The 20,430-nt window shown below is 44.8% G+C and overlaps 1 protein-coding gene across 2 annotated transcripts in view; it reads left to right on the forward strand.

The window, feature by feature from the left end:
- The window catches only part of LOC124186301, a 111,626-nt gene that overhangs the window by 55,758 nt on the left and 35,438 nt on the right, over positions 1-20,430 (forward strand). The window contains exons 2-5 of one of the 2 annotated variants that reach the window (XM_046577865.1): positions 5,340-5,732; positions 9,299-9,419; positions 10,298-10,476; positions 12,144-12,242. In XM_046577865.1, coding sequence (XP_046433821.1) covers positions 5,340-5,732; positions 9,299-9,419; positions 10,298-10,476; positions 12,144-12,242 — 792 coding nt within the window. The remainder of the gene's footprint in view (positions 1-5,339; positions 5,733-9,298; positions 9,420-10,297; positions 10,477-12,143; positions 12,243-20,430) is intronic. The other variant, XM_046577866.1, reaches the window with a different exon arrangement.

The following is a 20,430-nucleotide window of genomic DNA, read 5'->3' on the forward strand; positions in this document are numbered from 1 at the left end:
CGAAATCAATCGGTAGCAGCGAGCTTCTGCCAACTGCCGGCGGACACGTTTCGAGCTTTCTCGAGCTTAAACTAGAACCTAGCCCGTAATTTTCTTTCGTTTCGTTCGAAAATAAAAAAATTCAAGAATAATAAAAGAGAAAAAAAAAAAAACAACAACAACCGTGATCAGCGGACGTTTCAAATTTCGGGACACGCGCAAAAAGTATGGCACATGCAGTCGTTAGTCCGAGTATAATATTTTTGCTAATAAATCACTCTCTCTCTCTCTCTCTCTCTGGACGACATGCGTGAAGCCAGGAGCTCTATGATTGATTATTATTCATTAAGAAGTTACCCGGTGTAATTACACCTTATTAATAATTCATTCGCTCGTTCTATGGATCGTTACGGTGACTCGTAGCTTGGCAAGTTACACCCCACAACAGATCTCGACTCGTGGTTGAATTCGGAGTTTGTTGGCCGTTCGAAGATGAAAACTCCGACGAAACGATAATCGGTGAGGAAAATAAAAGAGCGTGAGAATTTTGAATGACGGTACGGACGATTGCTTGTAGAGTTTAATAATTTATTATAATAATCCCAGGTAAATGGGAACGAAATGAATATAAAAACGATTATGAAGAAATGGAAAATGGAGGTAAAGGAGAAAAGATACTCCATGAATATTCGCCCCAGTATTATACGAAATTCAATTCTCTCTTTCCAGGAGGTTAAGCGTAAAAATTCCGTATGCAAATATATACGTTTGTATTATAAATTCCTGGTTGTGAAAAGTAAGCAAGCGTCTCCTACTGAGAACACACAGCCGGCCCTGTTTATTTCTTCGGTGCTTCTAGTAGTTACAATTTTCTCGCTCTTATACGCGTGCCGCGAGCGTGTGCAAAAACCGCAGACATTGGGTGTAAAGGCCGAAAAGGCGAAACAACAAAGTCTCGGTAAAAGTGGGATAGAATAAAAAACAAAACGAAATTACTGCGAGCGAAGAAAGAATGGGTGGTTGGGGGGGGGGGGGGGGGGGCGGTGGAGAAAAGAAGAGAGGAGGAAGAAGCATCTGAAAAGAAAATGGCTAAACTCTTTCTCAATTCCCTTCGGCAATCTCGTCTCTCTGAAATGCGTTTTTTTTTTCTCGCTCATCGTTTTTGTGCCCCCCCCCCCCCCTCTCTCTCCCTTGTCAACCCCCTTAGAGCAAAAACGTCCGAGCTGACATCGGCCGTCAGATTTCCTTTCATTTTTTTTACATTTCTCTCTCTCTCTCTCTTAGTTCTTTCGGCATCTTCTCGTGTTCGTTTATTTTCGCAATCTTTTGCGAGGCGAGAAACCGTGAGGTATCTTCAATTGCCGGTTAAATACGAGCTTCTGCGCGAAGAGTCACGACTGTTCAACTTTATCTTGCAGAAAATCCAGTTTATCGGTCTCTAAGAGACCTTCGCCGAATTCTTAAGGCGCGGCGTTGGACGATTCGAGAAAACTCGGCGCCTGCCGTGTCTTTATTTTCATTTTACCACCCACGTGCTCCGTCTTTCATTCATTCATATTTTCTGCCGGTCTTATCTACCTCCAATTTGGCTTATGAAAGAAACAGAGAAGTGAGGTAATCGTTGAGATTTTGTTGAAGAACGGATTTTGACGAAAGAACTAGTAAAACAATTATTTTTGCGCTAAAATTATTATTATTCAGATTTATGCGAGAAAATTGCATAAACTTGACTCGTAAAGAGTAAACTTCGCGGAAAGTTTACCCAAAGAAAAAGGTATTAATCTTAAACGAACTTCACTCGTCAACACTCATTTTTTACAAACTTCGCTCTCACAAGATTTGTCAGCACTTTAGACACGTTGATTAAAAATTATGAACTTTTCATCGTGACGCGTTTAATTTTACATTATCCTGAACAACACTTTAATCTACATTGCAAAATGTGAGTCGAATGAAACCATGATGAAGTAAAAAGGCGTAATTGATACGTGCGGAAAGAAATGATTTACGGGATGACATCACTATAAATATCGAACAATTTGCAACGATTTGTTTTTTCTTTTTTTTTTTTTTTTTTTTTTTGTTGGATCGAAGAAATGGTAATCAATATTTAAAGAATTTATTAGTCGTGCATTTATATATAATACAAAAAATTATTGTCAACAAATGTTTAGAAATAGCGACACTGGTGCTGTTACCTCGAGACGTGTTCAATGTGGAAAAAAAAACTATTCAATTTACATATTTATAGCCAAAGAAATACGTAGGGGATTTTGAAAATATTGATTTTTGTGTGATTGGTTAGTACCTAAATAAAAAACGTAAGATTTCCGCCAAAAAAGAGGCAATCATTTGTCATTAAATAATATTTAAATTGACTCATCAAAAATACCCTACGTATTTCACTAGCTATAAAAATGTTGATTGCGTAGTTTTTGTTTTTTTTTTTTTTCTTCGTTTTCTTCTAGATTCAAATTTGCACCAGTTTCACCGCATGTCGCAGAAATCAACACGTCTCGCAAGAATGGCTCCAGTGTCGCCATTTTTGAGTATTCTTTGATGACAATTTTTTGTATTTTACTCAAATATATGCCTGATAACTTCCTTCATAAATATTATTATCTCATTACATTTTCTACCATCAGAGATGAGAAAAAAAAAAACGAAATTGTCAAATGTTACACCCCTCAACGAAGCGAATAAATTGGATTCTGTTTGGTTTTCATTTTTGTCGAGAACATGTTTTTTTTTTTCCCCCGCACTCCGGTTCAGTTTCGCAGCGCATCGTGCGAGGGGTTGAAACTAGATGCAGGTTTTACGATCTCGACGCGGTGACCCGACGAGCTAATAGCTCGCCCCCGTTAGATGGCGGGTTCGATACCATTCTCAATTATGATAAATCGCGTATAATTACAGTGGGTGGGGTAGCCGGTTTATCCGGGGACCAGCTAGACCGGTGACCGGTAGCGAATAGCGTTTTCCGAGGGTAGGCGGGGGTTGGAGGGGCGGCGATTTGCATGCGGCCAACTTAATCAATGCCAACACCTCGACTCTCGCCGTTCGCCGCGTAGAGAAACGTTTCGAGGGGTGCGGGGCGAGGGAGGATCAAGAGAGGAAGAAAGGAGCTGAGCTATAGGACAAAAGAAAACATCGGAGGCGATGATAATTAAAGTGAGATTAGCGGTGGATTAGCGGCTGCGCCGATTAAGCAATTACTGCCTCAGAGATTATGCAATTATGGCCGCACGATTAACGGACTGCAGTCCCGCGATGCACCGGCCTGAATAAAACCCAAGGGGAGAAAGGGAGGCTCGAATTCACCCCCAGCTTTTTTTTAGAGGCACAGCGATCCGAAAAGGAGTAAATTGTTTGAAAAATTGCTAAAGAACGGCCATCTGCGACGAATCGAATTTGTTGAATTTTTTTTTTTTTTTGTAATAAAAAGGTTTGAAATTCAAACTATCATTTTTTGTAAAACGGTTTCGAAGTCAAGGAAAATGACATTGTTTTGTTTTTTAAGAAATAGCCTGCGATAATTTGTCGTATATTTTAAAACTTTTTTATCGTTGGAAAAAAAAATAAAAATCCGGTTCTCTAACAATTTTTGACAGAACTTGCCTTGTTTTGGACCACAGTGAGAGGACTCAGAGAAGAGCTCGACATTTCTTCGACTTTAAAAAAGACGCGGTCGAACTCTTGCGGATCCCGCAACTATCGGGATCCGGAATTTCCGCATCTAGGTCGAGGGTTGCGGAAGGGGCGCGATGGGATGAAGAGCAGCCAGCTCGTTCATGCGAAATGATCCAGGACCGTTGGACCGAAGTTTAATAGATTTATGGGGATATTTTCATGCGGTTATGGCCGTATCCAGCAGGCTCTAGTCGGCCCCGTTATCCATCTACACACACGAGCCGCTGCGCCTAGCACTCGTGATATTAGCTATCCACCCCTCACGGCAAATCCCCCGCGACTTTGAATTGTTCGGAAGTTAAATTTTCCGTCCGGATAGGCAAAGGTCTGATCGAATTCCGGCCGACGGACGAACAGCGACCCGGACCTTCCTTTTGTCAGGGTGCAGGTATTCAAAGTTTGATCAAACTCTCGAAAAATAATAACACGGCCTTTTGTTCGTCTCGGATAAACAGAGCCTGACACGTTTCCACAGTTATGAAATGGACACACTAATTTCGTTCACGATTTTCAGTCAATTAGTATCAGAAAACCTCGATCGCATTTTTTTCCTGCATACGTTGATTTCATTCATATTTTTCGAATTACAGCAAACAATTTCTTGGGAAATTTATCGCGACTTTTCAAGAAAGAACCCGAGTTTTAAACCACCATTTTTTGACGTTGCAACTTAATCGTTCAAAGAATCGAAATATGTCTTGACGTTTTTACCCAAGAAATAATATTTCAATATTTATTGATCATGAAGTAAAACTTTTCAGTAATATCAATCGGGCATCATATTTGCTACTAGAAGAATATAATACGCACAATTTTTTTAGTTTCGTTAGTTAGGATAACCTTAAGAGTAGTAATTCTTAGTTTCTAAACGGCCAAATTGGGACCTAAAAAACGTGTCTAACGTCTTTTGATTCACTACAACATTCACCGTAGTCCGGGAGCCAGGTTGGGATAAAAATCTCTTCGAGCAAACACTAGAAGCTGTCTCTGTTCTCGGTTAAAGAAAAAAGAAGAAAATAAAGAAAATAGCATTGCCGGCATACTTAAGCTGAGACAGAAATGGATAGCGAAGTGAGGCGAGGTGAGGACTTTGGCTGGCGAATATTTCCCACCCGGCTGCGTCGCGCTTTCCGCACGAACGAGCCGCTCTATCCTCACCTCGTATGTCTTTCTGTCCCCCACGTGTCTCTACGTCTGTGTACTCAAGAAAAAGAATCCTCGGCGAGAAACCAGCCGGAATAAGAAAAACCGACGTGAAACGGTTAGGCGACATATGCTGCAAGTCCGAAGGGTGAACTATCGCAGTCAATGGTTTCACCCCTCTCCGCGAATCATCCTTGACGAAATCGATCATAGTCAATTTTATGCCCACTATTCATCATTCGGTGGAAATAATAAAGAAAGTGAAACACTTCAAATATTTTAGAACGTATAATCGTAGCTTTAAATCACTCAATGTCCTTAAGCTCAAGATGTACTTGAAATTATGTCACTTTTAACATATCGAATTCAAGCTCTACATTCTATCAGGTGTTAAATGGTTTTGCACTCGCTCAACACTCCAAGAAACCCGAATAACCTGAAACGTACATTGAGAACAATAAGGCCATTTCAAAACCCCGAGATTTCATGACACTTTACTGACATGTGGATTTAAATTTTGTTTACAGATGCGTCGCAGGTCAAAATAACGCGGCACACAGTCCCCGACTTTGTCGAGAGTGGAAAGGAGGATTTCGTGATTTTGGACTGCGACTACGACCTGGAAAAGACGCCGAGTGAAGGATTGGTGGTGAAGTGGTTTCGAAACGAGGTGGAGTTAGTGTACCAATGGATAAACGCCAGAGACGAGAAGGACACGGACGGTTGGAAGAAGCCACAGAGCGTGCCACCCTTCGACAAGTACGTCGACCTGCGGTACAAGGCGAGTGAAGACAAGTCGAAGATGTGGCGGGCGATAAAGTTGAGGAACCCGACTCCCGAGCTAACCGGGAACTATACCTGCACGGTCTTCGGAGTCGCGGGAAACGAGGCGACCAGCAAGAAGCCGATGGTCGTTTACTGTGAGTATGAACATGCAGTGATCAGTTGCGAACAGGGTTAAAAGGGGGGGACGTAAAGCGATGGGGTGGTTAGGAAATGACGCGGAAAGTTTCGATCGCTGGTCAACTAGTCGTGTTCTGCTGGCCAAGGCCAGAACCGAAATCCATTCCGGTAAAAGGCTGGCTTTGGCCTCTGTGCGTAACAAGTCTGTAAGAAAAAAGGAAGGCCAGAGCAAGCCCTCTTTTTCATCCCCGATGTACGGGTGAAACTGCGGTGATATTCATCTCACCCAAGGGCTGCGTGAAACTCTCAAATCCTACGTTGTCTCCGGCCTGTGGTTCCATGTTCAAGACGAAGAAGAAGAAGAAGAAGAAGAAGAAGCTAATGGATGGTAGCAAAAGGCAATAGCCAAGCCCAGCGTGCTCTGCATGTGGTGCTCGTAACCCAAGCGTACACCCGAAAATACCTTAGAAACCTTTTTTCACTCAAGGCAGGGTACACTTTACTCGGAAAGGATTCTCCTTCTTGCCTCATCTCCTCCGCCTTCAACCCCTGCACCCTACACACCGCTTCGCGGAATTTTTTAATAACGCCACGTCTTATCGCCGCGTGGTTCACCACGCTTCCTTTGACGGTGGGTTGGATGTACGGGCAGGAACCATCCCTTCCGATCGTGGCTTCCAAAATAACGGCTGTAGGTACACCCTCTCTGACTCGGAGAGTGTGATCCACGGGCGCTCGAACTTGATTCATCAAAAACTTCTTCGCATATGCAGCGAGTCGAGTGAAGGCGAGGATCGTATACCGGCGAGTCAAGAAAACCGCTGATATGAAAAACCGGTTGGATTGACACCGGGTGGTACATAATTGTACATAAGAAGGGCTCTTAAACAAATGAGGGTTGGGCCGGGGAGCGAACTCCCTCCAGAGTTATCATCGTTATTATCTTTGTCATTTCTCCTCCGTTGAACAAGGGGTTTTTTAATAAGCCGTCTGCACCATCGCGTCGGGTCCAATCCGAGGTAAGGAACCAAGGCTTGTGTGTACTCACCAAGGTTCGATGAGGCGGTAGCGCAAGTGATGCTGGGTAGGAGAGGTGGGAAGCTGAGTTTTCCATGGTCCACTGCTCCCCGACAAACGCAGTGCCCATACAATTTGCATCCTGACCCTCTCCCCGCTTTCCTTCTTTCCCTCTTGCCCTCCACCCGGCACTCGGTCCTAGCTTCCTCGTGACAAATGACGGTCGTTCACCATCCGCTTCGACCCTGCGGGTCCGCCGGCGTTGGGCGAAAGAAATTCTTTGGTGGATTCAGCATTCCTTCTCTCTTTGGTCCTCATCCTGCAGCAGGTTCTGCCTCCGGAGGAACTCGAGCTTCGGTTCGCTGGTCAATTCACGGTGGCAGCTGAGAGGATGACGACGTCGTGCCTTCGACGACCGCTGAGGAACCCCCGACCGGGTTTTCTATTATAACGGTGTTGTACTCGAGGCCTGCAGGTCGAGTTCCCAGTTAATTAACAGCCTCTCCAGATCCACCAGATCCTCTTTGGGTGAGCTTTTCTCCCCGACTGGAAGAGCCTCTTCACTACCGTTGGAAAATTAATTTTCGAAAAGCAAATTGTTTCGTTGACAATAAGCCGTAGGTTTACTTTCCGTATCCTTAACCGTTCAAATCGTTCCGTTTGTTCACTTGACTGCGCGTTTAACGAGATGTGATTTTTTTTTTCTGGAGGGGTTTTTTGCTCGCCAATTTTAACCACGTATATTTCGCGATCCCCGCTCACGTTTAACCGTTTCATGCCACCGTTGCAACGATCGGTCCTTCGGCTTCTCCGCACCGCCGCAAGTGTTATTTATCCACCTAATTTACGATCATATTTCAAGCCCCCTTTAGAACGGAATATCGAGACTGGGACACGCGAGGGTAAATCTGCATCGAGAAGGGAGGAGGAAGGGATTTATTTACGGAACAACGGTACCCCAGCCTGATAGGCACGACACAGAAGCCATAAATCGGGAGCTGCGTAAACACGCTTCAAATTAAATATTGAGTCAACTTTATCACTGAGGGAATACCGAGAACCTGCACATTCCCGGCTCTGCCTAGGGCTTCTTAATTAACACTATAAATTCTCGGTGGGCATCATCATGTGCGACCCATCCCAAAAGCTCAATTTCTCCGTTGGAAATTCACCGGATCATAAGACGCCCACCGTCGGCCGATTATGGAGCTCGTCAGAAATAATTGAGAGACCAAAATCTTTCGACGTGAGGTCGATCGTAATCGAATATATTTAATGGAGGGAACGGAGTGAACCGGATCGATTGGAGGCGGGGAATAAATGAAACAGGGTATGATGTTAAAAAAAAAAAAAAATTAAAGAGAGTAAGAGGACGGGGAGCTGAGAAATAAGATAGAATTCTACGCTGAGTTGAAAATACGACCGTCAGACACTGTCTATCCATTACTATCGCGTCTACAGTGTCTGTTTCCTTTTTCTTTCAATTCTTTCTTGTCTTCTTATTCTTCTTCTTCTTCTTCGTCTTCGTCTTCTGTTTCTTTTTCTTACGCTTCGTGTTTCTTATTTTAACTCCACCAGTGTCACCCATCCTGAAGCAGACGCTTTGGTATATAAAGCGTTACTCTCCAAGACGTTACTTCTGCCTTGCAGCACTACTTTTTTCAACCCTTTTCTCCTCCGCTTTTCCCCAAGAATACGAGATATATCCGAGATGTGCTCCGGATACGAGAGACGCTGCGTTACTCCGCCCGCGAGAAATACGGAATCAATATAAGACGCCGGATGAGATGGTTAAAAATGAATCGAAGGTGTATTCTCAGCCTGTCGTTGGTGGGAGTCGAGGGCTTCACTAAGCTGGAAGTAATAAGACAGGTCAGATACCCCGTGCTCTGGTATATAAAAATATTCCAGAACCTCTCGCTCTTGGATTGTACGTTCATTCGTTCGCTTGTACGTTCACTCCTTGGCCTCCATCCGTGTCTCAACGACGTTCCGTAAGCTTTGGTTTTCCGAATAAGTGGCCTATGATCCATCGACTGCCACTTTTAGTCGTGAGACAACACGAGAAAATTGACGTAGGAAACCATAGCTTATCCTCGACGTCGATTTTCATCCTGAAAAACGTTGCCACAGATGATCGAATGTCGGGATAAAATCGGGCAAGCTCTTGCTGCTTGAATCGGGCTTGACAGTCGGTAACTTTTAACCAAGGCAATTACGTTGAAGCTACGGGTGTTACGTACCGTGATTTTCACGCTTCGCCAGTCGGTTGATCTTGTGATGCAAGCTAAACTTCCCGACAGGCGGTGTAGCTTTCACAAACTCTCGAAGGCTGGTATAATGTTTTGTCGAAACTTTCACGGCTGGTCATCCTCTTCGCCCGTATAATTTATCAAATTTCACTTTCAGGTGATTTAAGAATTCTCTCTCTACAACTTTTGAGGTAATAATTTTGAGCTGAATTACCGTAAGCCCCGGGGGTCGAACCTGGGGAAATTAAAGTGTCACGTGGATTCCACCCCTGGTTTAAAGAGCGGACTAACAAGCCACGAAATGTTTGTTTCAGCTACGGGGAAGAACTTCAGCTTGATACAAAGTAAAAGAAGTGTCAACGGAACGGAAGGTGTGGAACTGACATGCTTCGCCGAAGATCTCTACCCGAGGCCCAACCTTCAGATATACGTCGAGTAAGTACAAATTGCCTTCATATCGTGATCGATTTTCATCGCCTCGCGTTTTGGAGCGTAGGTTTGTTCACAAAATCGGTCTGAACCTGAAGACCAGGTTCCTCGCCGGCGAGTTTTCAGGGGATTCGTCAAAGCCGGCGATTCCACAAAGCGCGATGGTTTGAAAGGAGTTAAAGTGGCAAGAAGAGGGTAGAAATCAGTTCTTTAGATCCTGGATAGGAAGTGGGTGTTGTTTAGGGTCCGAGTTGCACGGCTCACAGGTTCGTTGGGACCATGGGAAACGTGCGGTTAATGAAGACGTAGGTGTTTTACAAGTTGTCCACATGGGAGGAATGGTGGTGGCGGGTTCACCGGCGAATTAAGGAATTACAATGGCGTGTGGAAAATTGTTATACCGCGGACTGCTTATTAGACTCGCGATGGTGTGTCGTGGATCTATAATTGTGCGCCAAGTAATTACCCCGCAATCTAGCCAGCCCATCGCCCCTGTCGTTTCTGAGCCCTTAATAAGCCCAGCCCTCCTCGATTCTCGATCGAATCGCGATGATCAGCGCATGTTTTTTCGTTTGCTCCTATCAAACGTGCGACATCGACGTGTACACCGCTGTAAAACAAAGGCCTGGCTCGCTATGTTTACTGTTGACGCTTCCCCACCCTGACACACGTCACGTTCCATGCTGCGTGTTTCGAGTCAATCCCCGTTCTGTTGTGTCAATAATGCAGCGAACCGCGTGGCCCTTGAAGGGATGAAAAATTAATCGGCTGGAAGCACCGCGGAGAGTGAAACGCGCTCGTTGATATTGACACTTGATAATTCACGACCCCTCAAAAGCTTACCGAGAAGCTTCGCTCATGATGCTGTGTTTCGCTTTTTCCAGAGGCGTGGAACAGATCCAGAGGCCAGAGGTCACCCAGTCTGTGGATAATATGTTGTACGCGATTAGTTCGCGGATTCTACTTAAGGATAAGGATCTTCCGGAGGAGGTCACGGTCGGCTGCAACTTGACGATACCCGAAGCCAGATACTCCGTTTCCGATGACTCGGTCTACTACCCCGGTGAGTCAGAGTGTCACGATAAATCAAGGACGTGAAATCTGTTGATCAGGCTATGTACGGACTCGAACCTCCAATGCACTGGAAAAGGAGTACATTGGGTACGCGACCCCAAGCGCAATTGATGGTTTGAGAAAGCGAGAGAGAATGATTGGAAATAACTTTGAGCAGGTATTTGTCGGGAAATGGACGATTACACTTATCAGAAGTAAGATCTTGAAGCGGACCGAAACGCGCAACGGAAACCTTGACCTCGGTTAGAACGACGTCTTTAAAGTCGAGTGGTTTTCCAAGTCGGCCTGCAGTAATTGTGCCTTATTCGAACCCCGGAAGCGGTTCTCCAGTTGTTCGTTGGAGAAAGAAAAATTGATAAAACGGTACAAGAAAAAACTTCGCCCTCGAGAGGAATAACGGAACACTAAAGGTAACCGGACGAAGAGAAAAGCAGCTGGGTAATTGGGTTACAAAGTGACGATGGGGGCGCGAAAAATCAGGTCAACCATCGGCGGGAATTGAAACGCAAATGTGGACAGTGAGGCGACTGACGCCTTTTTCAAAACATGATACTCGCGTTCGCCGTTGTCATACGTCGTTACCAGAGTGCCACCCGCTTTGTCATTCGATCCATTCGCGCTCGTTGCTCTTTCCATCCTTCCTGATGCACTCGCTTTGGTAATTGGACGTTGAATTAAACGACGCGTACTGCAGGGGTGGAAGCAGCGTGTATTTCACCCCGGGGTGAAATCTGACGTATGTGACGGTCCCGTTAGCCAATTGCTCCAGTCGGCCATCCCCGAGTCGAATTGGTACCAGTGAAAAAAATCTCCCGCATTCTGAGTTTTCACACCTTTCCGCTCACGATCGGTGTATAATGCAAAACCTGTATTGCACCGCAGTTCCATTCTCTTGACATCCTTGGGTATAAAAGTTTTCGGTAAACTATTCCGTTCAAAAGTTGACAGCGCAATGTTACGTCGGGCGAAATTCCTTCGGGATACACCAGTCGGCGATAAAAGTACGTATAAGCAGTGAATTTATTTCTCGTACAGTTCCGAAGGGGACTTTATGACGGTGATCACGTCTACCTGGCTGTCTGCCTTCGCTTATCTGCTGAACAAACATCTTTAAACGTGGCATTTGAACTTCCTGACGCGAACCTCAAGCTGTTCTTTTCGTCTCGTAAACTCTCTTAATCTTTACTGGGATACACAAGGGTGAAACACAGTTTTCAGGTTCTGTTTTATTCACATTTTTTCCAGTCAACTCTTGACTACCAACCTCTTCAGGTTCGCCTGCACTCAGCCCAAGCGTTATTCTTCCCTGCGCAGCTATACCATATCATGCATAATATACACACATGTAAGTGTCACTATGTGTCTGCTTTTTTAATCAACTAAATAAACGCGTCACCCTGCTGAATCATTCTGACTAGCTCGATGGCAATAACTGGTGTCGGCTACTGCAATCCATTCGTATTACTAATCGAACCGGGCTGTGATTGACCTAATAGAACGAGGGGCTCTTCAACCCCGGTAGTGAAAATCTACGAGCGTTAGAAATGATGGAATATCTTTTACCACCAGGGCTGAAGACCCCCCGACAAAAGCGCTTTCTAGAAATTTTTGTGCATACTTGATAGACGCGGAATGCGTTTGGTGTTTGTTACGCAGGGTCGCCCATTACTACTACCACCGCTACGACCACGTTGCAGCGAAAAATGGACATCCAGGCATCAGACAACTCACAACCAGACACTGTCATTGGTGGTGGTAAGATATAGAAATGCTGCTATCCCCATATTTTCACCACCATAGAGAGCCTAACACCTTCTAGCATCGTCGAATAACTGCACACTGTTCCCTCAGACCATTACCCCAACGGACTTTCCTCTTCCTGGTTCCCGTTTTTGGGGGGTTTTCAAACCGCGTCGCGGATATAACGCTCAGAAAACGCTTCAGACTCTCGGTGGAAAACCTTCACCAGCTTGACAAGCTCACTTAAAGATAATAAAAAGCCTTTCAGAGCTCGCCTGAAACGCGATCTGTCTCTCCATCTATCGATTCTCGGCAGCTCTCATTCAAGTACAAGCAGAACTCTGGGAACTATCTCACTTGAGAAACTCTGGTAAGAGGAAAGTCGGGAAGAAGAGATTTTCACTGACTTAGCCTATGGGTACCTGGAGGTGTACACATGACTTATCCATCCAGTATTAGTTGAAAAGAATAAAATCCGAGCAAATACGAAGAGAAGTGAGCATAAGCACCGTGTGCAAGAGAAAAAAAAAATCACGTTGAAGAAGAACAAGAATACTTTTTTGCATCAGTTCAAACTCAAGTTTCACGCCAACTCCAGGCTCGCGATTTTCACCCTCAGATCGCTTGCTTTCCTGCACTTCTCCCACCGACTATCCTTGATGTTTGAGATCGGAACGAAGCTCCTATCATGACAGGAACTTTCCGCCAGGCATCGGCCCCCGCAAATCCTCACTCCACCCATTTTGCACCCCGAATGGGCCCCTTCAGCTCCACCTCTGTAATCCCGCAGCCCTACGACCACCCCTCAAGCAGCAACCGAGCAAACTGCACCCACCGCACGCTATCGCCGCTTTACTTCACGCTGCCTGGACTCTGTTTCGTAGTGTTTACAGTTTTCACCGCATGTGACCCAGATAATACAACTATACGTATCAAATTACTCTAACCCAGTTTGCTACTTTCAACTTTCTAAACTCTTGTTTTTGCACCTTGATACACATCTCGCGGCGCTGTTACAATCCACACTGCCACACGCATCGCATGGTCTTTGATGATTGTTAATTCTTTGCATCGAGACTGTTATACTTATTCTGCAGTTAAATATCGTTCTTTCTCCTTCTCGTTAGCGGCATAATTTTTTTACTGTGTCCTGGCGAGAAGTGAATTGTATGACTGAGGAATGGGGATCGTTAACTTATAATGGACTGAGTTCAAGGCAATCGATTAACCCAACTGGCACTGGTGCGATACCACTGCGATGATCATTAGCAGCTTTGCGATGATGAAAATAGTTGACTAGGTTTTATTCCAGCGTTTACGGTACTTCCGATTCGTTTTGTGGCAATTAAATTCTTCCATACTGCAAATCACGAAAATCTTGCGTACTCATACGCTGGTCTGAAAATATTCTTCTCTCGATTTTGAAACATTAATAGGAGTATAAGGTTGAGCTTGAGACAAAATTTTTACCCACAAATATGTCAACGGCGATACCAAAATTAATCAAAAAATTACTTTGCGATGTTTAGATTGATATATTTTTGCAATTTGTCAGGCCAAAAAACTTTTTTCGCAGAATCCCCTATTGTAGCCACACTTTTTTGGACCTCAAAGACTCAAAAATTGCATCCGACACATTGTAGGATCGATAGCTGAGAAAACACGACGGAACATCTTTGTTTTTCAGCTGCATTTCTGAAGGGTATCGAAAAGTAAGTTGAATTTGCACGTCTTAAGTACAAAACAATTTTATTGAATTTCAACGTTAGAATAGCAAGAAGAGTTCTGGACACAAATCCGTATATTACTGAAAAAGCCAAGACGCAAACCTTTTTCACAAACCTTCGAGCTGATCTTATCGATCGAGAGTAAAAATCGTCTAGAGCCCCACTCTGCCTGACCGTATCCTTTATCTACAAAGTCGGACAACGATACGATGATCGATAAAGTCAGTTGGAGCGGTGGCATCCCCCATTCTAAAAGATTCTGTAACTTTTTCAAACACGGGAATGACACACGTCTTTTTCCGTCGTTAAAAAAAGTTCAAGTTGATTGGGCTGTCGTACATTGGCGTTAAAATTTACTCGAGTCGACACATTTCTGGTTTCAAAGACCAAAACATTTATCTGATCGTACGAATGTATCTTCGCCAGTTACTTTGAACCCATGATCCAAATTTGTCGGATATTTTCGAAGGAAGAAATGTTTCCCTTGTGGATTCGAGCGTATGGGGGAAGTAGAAGGGAGAAAGAAGAGAAAAAGCAGAGAGAGCAGAGCCGCTGCAGGTTTCACGCGAGGGACTAAGGGTTGTAGATTTATCACATCACCAAAGAGGCAGCCTTGTTTCGCTGGAGGGGAATAAGAGACGGGGATTGAGAGCAGCGGCGCAGCAGCGCAGCAAGGGTAGAAAGGCAGTTATGAAGTCGTTTGAATGTAAGCCTCCGCAAGCACCTTTTCATTCTTGTCTCTCGCCCCCCTTCCGACGCCTCACCGCCGCTCAGCTTTTACCCGATCTCTTCTCTCCCCCGTTTGAAAGCCCGGCGATCTCTCTTCGCGACACGTCAGACAAAAATAACAACCACGGACAGGTCTGCGTTATCGCTTCCTCCGTCTCGCCCCCGCCTCAAGACGACTTATTGTCGGGGAAAACCTGTGTCAAAAACTTTCTGAAAGAATTATAAATTCAAATAAAAACGTCACAAGTTCCAGAGTTTCTTCTCATACCGATTCCTCTTACCCTGAAGACACCACTTGCGATCAGCTAAGCGATTCCAGAGGACAATTGTGACCTCGAAAAAATGATCCAAACCGTTATTCGATATTCATGTTAATTGACGTGGATCATGTATTTCGTTATTCTCTTGAAATTTTAGATAACTTAAAAACAAGAATCTCACACCACTATTTGTTATCTCGAACAGCGAATGAACCGTAATTTCGATTACTTAGCGTTGTCAATACCCTTCGAGATCCAGTTTCGCAACGTTTGCAAAATCATTTGGTAATTGGAATCTTTAATTGAAATTAAATACAATTTTCCACGTCGCAGAGCGATTATCCTTCTTGTCTCGAGTGATTTTTTAAATCTGAGCTAATTAGTACGAGAAACAAGGTAAAGCATCGGCCTGAGTTTGAGATACGAATTTTGACCCGAGCTTGTCAACCTCGATTGTAATTTCGGAGCGTTTGAAGTTGACTTAGGGTAAGCTAAAGCAGACCTTCTCAGTAGTCGAATTAAAATCGTGACTTTCCCGAGTTTTCAGCAAGCCGTGAGTCTATGGGCCCAGCGGAGAATTCGGGAGGGGGTAGGTAAGATGGATAAACAGAATCATCAAAACAAAGTCTCAAGCGCTAATAAGAAAATTATCAACCGAGAACCGTGGCGCAGAGGTTACGACTGAGACGCTTTGAATGGGAACCTGGAGGCGGCCGACGCGAATCGGAGAAGGTATTTAAATAACCAGGAGGCGCCACTTCATCTGCCTTGGCAGAAATGGAACTCTCATCTCGACTCGGTAGTTTCACTCGTCTTCCCCCGTCTTTCCGCAGGCATTGTTTGTACTCGGGGCATTATTCAATTCTATACAGGATGAAGACGAAGGTGGAGGATGATGAAAACTCCGGGCGGGTATCGAGAAAATAGCGGATGCGAGGATGGAAGACTTTCTCGTTATAAACAGGAAACGGGCTGACTGACGTCTGGTTAATTGCCTGAAGAGCCGAGAGCGAAGATTGAAATATAATGCGAGATAAGATATCACGGAGGATTGCGGCGACCCGCTGCTCCGGGGCTCCTTGAAAAATTAACTGTCCCTCGGGAGACGACGGTCGGATCTCTCGGGGATTTCGATTCGGCTAAAAGGCTGGTTGAACGGTGAATTTTTCATTTACCAAGAAGCCACCGCGAGGGTTGGATGATAATTGCGGACCGCACATTGCGATCGTTTCATCCGGAGATGAATTTAACGCTGGAGCTACGACGAACCCCTGAATATATTTGATTAATCAACTCTTCAAGGCTCGTATTCTTCGACCCCGACTGCCGGTTCTTTATTCTTATTCAGGGATAGAGACGTGGGCACGTTATGTCAGCCGACACGCGACTTGACGTGACTCCAAAGTGCCGCGAGCCCGGGACCGGGAAGTCGCAATTTTCAATCATAGTTCGCTCCCGCTAATAAAGTAGCACTTACCTTGCTCCACTCTCCAGGATAAAGCCAATTTCTATAGTCTGCCCCTTGAGTGCATGGCGTTAAAAAATTGCACAAAGTGCTCCCCATACCCTTTTTACCGCACGACCAGCCAGCCGCCGGGACGGCTTATTATAATATCTAATAGCTTCATCGAAGTGATCGATTCCGCGTTGCTGGACCCTTTGCCAGTCCCCTCAATGTACCCGAGACGGCAAAATGGACGGGGATGTAAAATGGCGGAGAAGAGACTGTGTCCTTTTTTCCTTGACAACTGATGGAAAAGTTGAAACAAAGGATTAAGAAACTTCTGACGGTTCTTGTTACTATTTCAGTCGAGGAACAGTGAAAAGCTCTGCACTTTGTATTTGATGAATTCACAATAAGGTAACTCCTTCCACAGTCGAATGTACAGCGTAAGAAAAGTCCTGTGGAGCCACATAGTCATTAAGAATGTCGTGAAGTCGCTTAAAGTCGTTATGTCATGATTGGTCATGGAGTTACTAGCAGTCCCTTGATGTCGTTCAAAGTCACTTGATGTCATTTGAAACAACATGAGGACTGTTAGAATGTGGTTGAAATCCTGATATCCTGAAGTCGCTCGAGGTAATTTGAAATCATGTGAAATCTGTTGATGTCATGAAGTTAAGATTCGAAGTCTTGAAGTTACGGATACACCGATATTCATGAGTGGAAGCCCCTTCGCGAATACACGAAACTATCAAATCTAACCTTCGGTAATCAGACAACCGCCTGAAAGGTGATTGGGGAATCGGAAATGTGATCTGAAACGGATGCGACTCTAGGTCTGGATCGAGGGCTAAGCTGGGCTGAGAGGTGGTTGGGAAAGTGGAGACATCAAACCTCTGTGTACATCTGGTCGGAAGGCATAAACGTATAATATAAGGGATACGGGGTATTCGAGAAAGATCAAGGTTTATTCGTCTTTCGTGGAAGTTTCAAATCCCCCGGCGCTTTGTTTCGAAATGATCGGATAACTTTTACCCTCCACCCCCTTGGCGGAGGAAACACGCGGGGGCGTTTTCAAACTTTCCAACGGATATAATATGAATAGAAACGTGCGTTTGAATAATGCGACCCTTTGACCGTGTCGAAATGATGCGACGTCTCTCGAGGTGCGGTTTTAGTCAGAGAGTTTTGAAATATGGAAAAAATGAGACGCTGAGACGCGCCTGGCTTTTTCTGACCCTTTTCCTCGATCAACCGGTAAGAACTTTTGATTCTTTACTCGGACAATCGAACGGGTTTGTCTGTCCGTATCATGAGTTCTCTGTTCAACTCGACTCGCCGCGCAACAAGGATTCGCCAGAAATTCCGGTCCTCCGATTGTATTCTTAGCAAAGAACGAGAAGCAGATCATGGAAGTTCGTACTATCAGCGAAAACTTCCAACAGACTTCCGTATACCTTAGAAAGGTGAATTGGCAAAGTTCGGTAACTGTGATTGGTCAGTTTCTGAAACTATCAAACCCGGATTTTTCTCTCATGCACCTTCGCCTTTCATCCAGAGTTAAAGAGGCAAATATTCCCAAAGGATGTAGCGCTGTACCTCAGCGCGTTTTCTCCGAAAGAGATTTTACTACTTTGATGCCGTAGTTGAATGATGCGGACAAAGGTTACCCACCGTCAAAGCTTAGCTCCAACTGAGTCGGAACTGAGGCAAAGTAAATCAGTTAGTTAACGCATCACATCACTGGCGGTTCAAATCTGAAATGGCAAAGGCCTTGCAGCCGTGCGTTTCTCACAGCAGAGTTTTCGGCTACTTCAAATGGCCCAACGGAACCTACTTTTCGTATTAGACGCATTCAATTTGCTGATTGAACATTTATTATGCTTCTCTGGCACTAAAAGCGATGTAGGCACTCACCGAACCGGCTCAACCAACACGAGAAACCCCACAACTAGTTTCTCCCGATGTTTCAGTCTACGGTAAAAAGCTCACCGGCAACGTGCTTTTCTCATCTAGAAACCCGTCTACTGCAGATATCTCGCAATTCTCGCAGACGGGAGAAATAAGCGTTTTTAAATTACTCCACAGTACATTCGAAACTGTGCAAGGGTTGAACTTCCGAACCGCCAGAAGAACCAGAGACTTTGAAGGGGTCAAAATTTCGGAACGAACAATTACGAATCGACCATTTTCACTGGTTCGAATTTCTCTCCCAGCCCATTGACCCCGAAGGTCAAGGCAAGGCGGCAAATTCGCGATGGAATTCAGCGGTAAAAATTGTATTTCAGCACTGTACAGCTTGGCGAATCCGGGATTTAAGGTATAGGGCCCGGATGCAATCCCATATCCCATCGGAGTATTGATCCCTCGTCAATGCCACGGGCGATGGATGTGGTCTGGGCTTCCAGGAAGGTGTGTTGCGATAAGCTATCGGTTCCGAATCTTTCCTTCATCCGTGCTCACTGCTTTGTTCCGACGATTATGTGTGGGTACGAGTGTGTTTACAAGCCACACGGAGAATGTTACCGCAGCTTTGGAAACATCTCAGCCTCCAATCGAGTATTGGGCACAACCAAGGCCGTATATCCATGTCTTTTCATAACATTCCGCCGGATTCTCAATCCGCGGCTGATCCTCCGATATTATAATACACAGTGGCGAAAGGTGTTGGACTCAAACTAGCGAAAGAGGAAAGCGGATGGTCGACGAATGTCCCGCAAGCTTGGTCAATCATGGTATCACCTGTTTTTTGCGATTTCGCTTGAAGGATAATCTTTTTTTCCGCATACACGTAAAGCCAGAAATAAGAAGAAGAAGAGAGTAAACTCAACGAAAATTTTGTGAAGAAACAGGAAGGCGAGGTCCTTAAAGATCACAGAAAGAGGACTGTGAGCCGGAGTAATGACTGTGGTTACGACCCGCTTCAATGTCAATCAAGGCTGACAGTAAGTTTTCTTACGCCAGATCATACCTTAAGGTATGAATAACAATAATCACAGCAAGTCATTGAGGCCATTATTATACGAGCGTTTGAATCCCAAGGTGGATCGTCTCAGCCTTGAAAAACATCAAAGCGCAGCTTAATTCCAACAAAGCGCATGTAGAATCGAAGGTGGAAAAGCGCGGGGTGAAAAGGACCCCACGCTTAATGTGTCGCAAATGAAAGCTGAGCAAAACACTTGCGCGAGCTGGATGGCTGCAGAGAATAATAAGAACTTGAGAGAGAAAAAGGGAAAGAGAGAGAATAAAAGGAAGAAATTCACTTCAATCACGCTTGCTGAGCAGGGAAAAAACCGCCACAACACCAGAAAGCTGCCCTCTGAAGTAGGATCCTGATTTAAAAGCCGTTCTTAATTTTCGAAAGCGTCAACGTCAAGTCGCGAAAACTCTCGTCGGACGTCACTTCTGATCCATTATATATTTTAATAACGGAGAGAGAAAGACAGAGAGAGAGAGGTAAGCACGCGATTCAAAAGACAGTGAGAAGAAAAGAAAAAGACACAAACAAAAAAGTGCAAAAGAGAGGAAAATCTATCGAGACGAACAAGCGAGCAAAGATTTTTCCGGTCGTTTCTCTTCCAAGGTGACGAATCTAATAGTCGTTTCGCTTTATGATCCCGTCCGAAAAAAAAACAAAAAAAAAAAAACCTCAGCTTTCAGTGTCCTGAAGGATCCTGGATTTCCCTGGTCCAGGATCCTCGGCGCGAAACGCGAAACCAATATCAAGGAGTGGCGGCGGTTTCCATAATGGTCGAAACGAGCAGTCCACACTCGAAGTCGAAAAACACCTTGGGGTTGACAGCACCGGCGACTATGGTGGCCATGAAGAGGAGAGGAAAGGACCTCGTAGAATCCTGCAGAAACAGATTCTAGTATTCCGCTCCTCGATGCCGTCTCTTTCTTGCTTCCTTCCTCTATCCCGTATCTCCGACCGCTTAACCTATTAGGCGACGAGCTCTAAAGCTTTATGGAAGCTGACACCGGGGTTCCTATAACCGGGCTAATAGTAAGTATACACTCGATATTCTCTTCGTGGCGAAGGT

The sequence above is a fragment of the Neodiprion fabricii genome, chromosome 7, assembly GCF_021155785.1.
Source record: "Neodiprion fabricii isolate iyNeoFabr1 chromosome 7, iyNeoFabr1.1, whole genome shotgun sequence".
Classification (NCBI taxonomy): domain Eukaryota; kingdom Metazoa; phylum Arthropoda; class Insecta; order Hymenoptera; family Diprionidae; genus Neodiprion; species Neodiprion fabricii.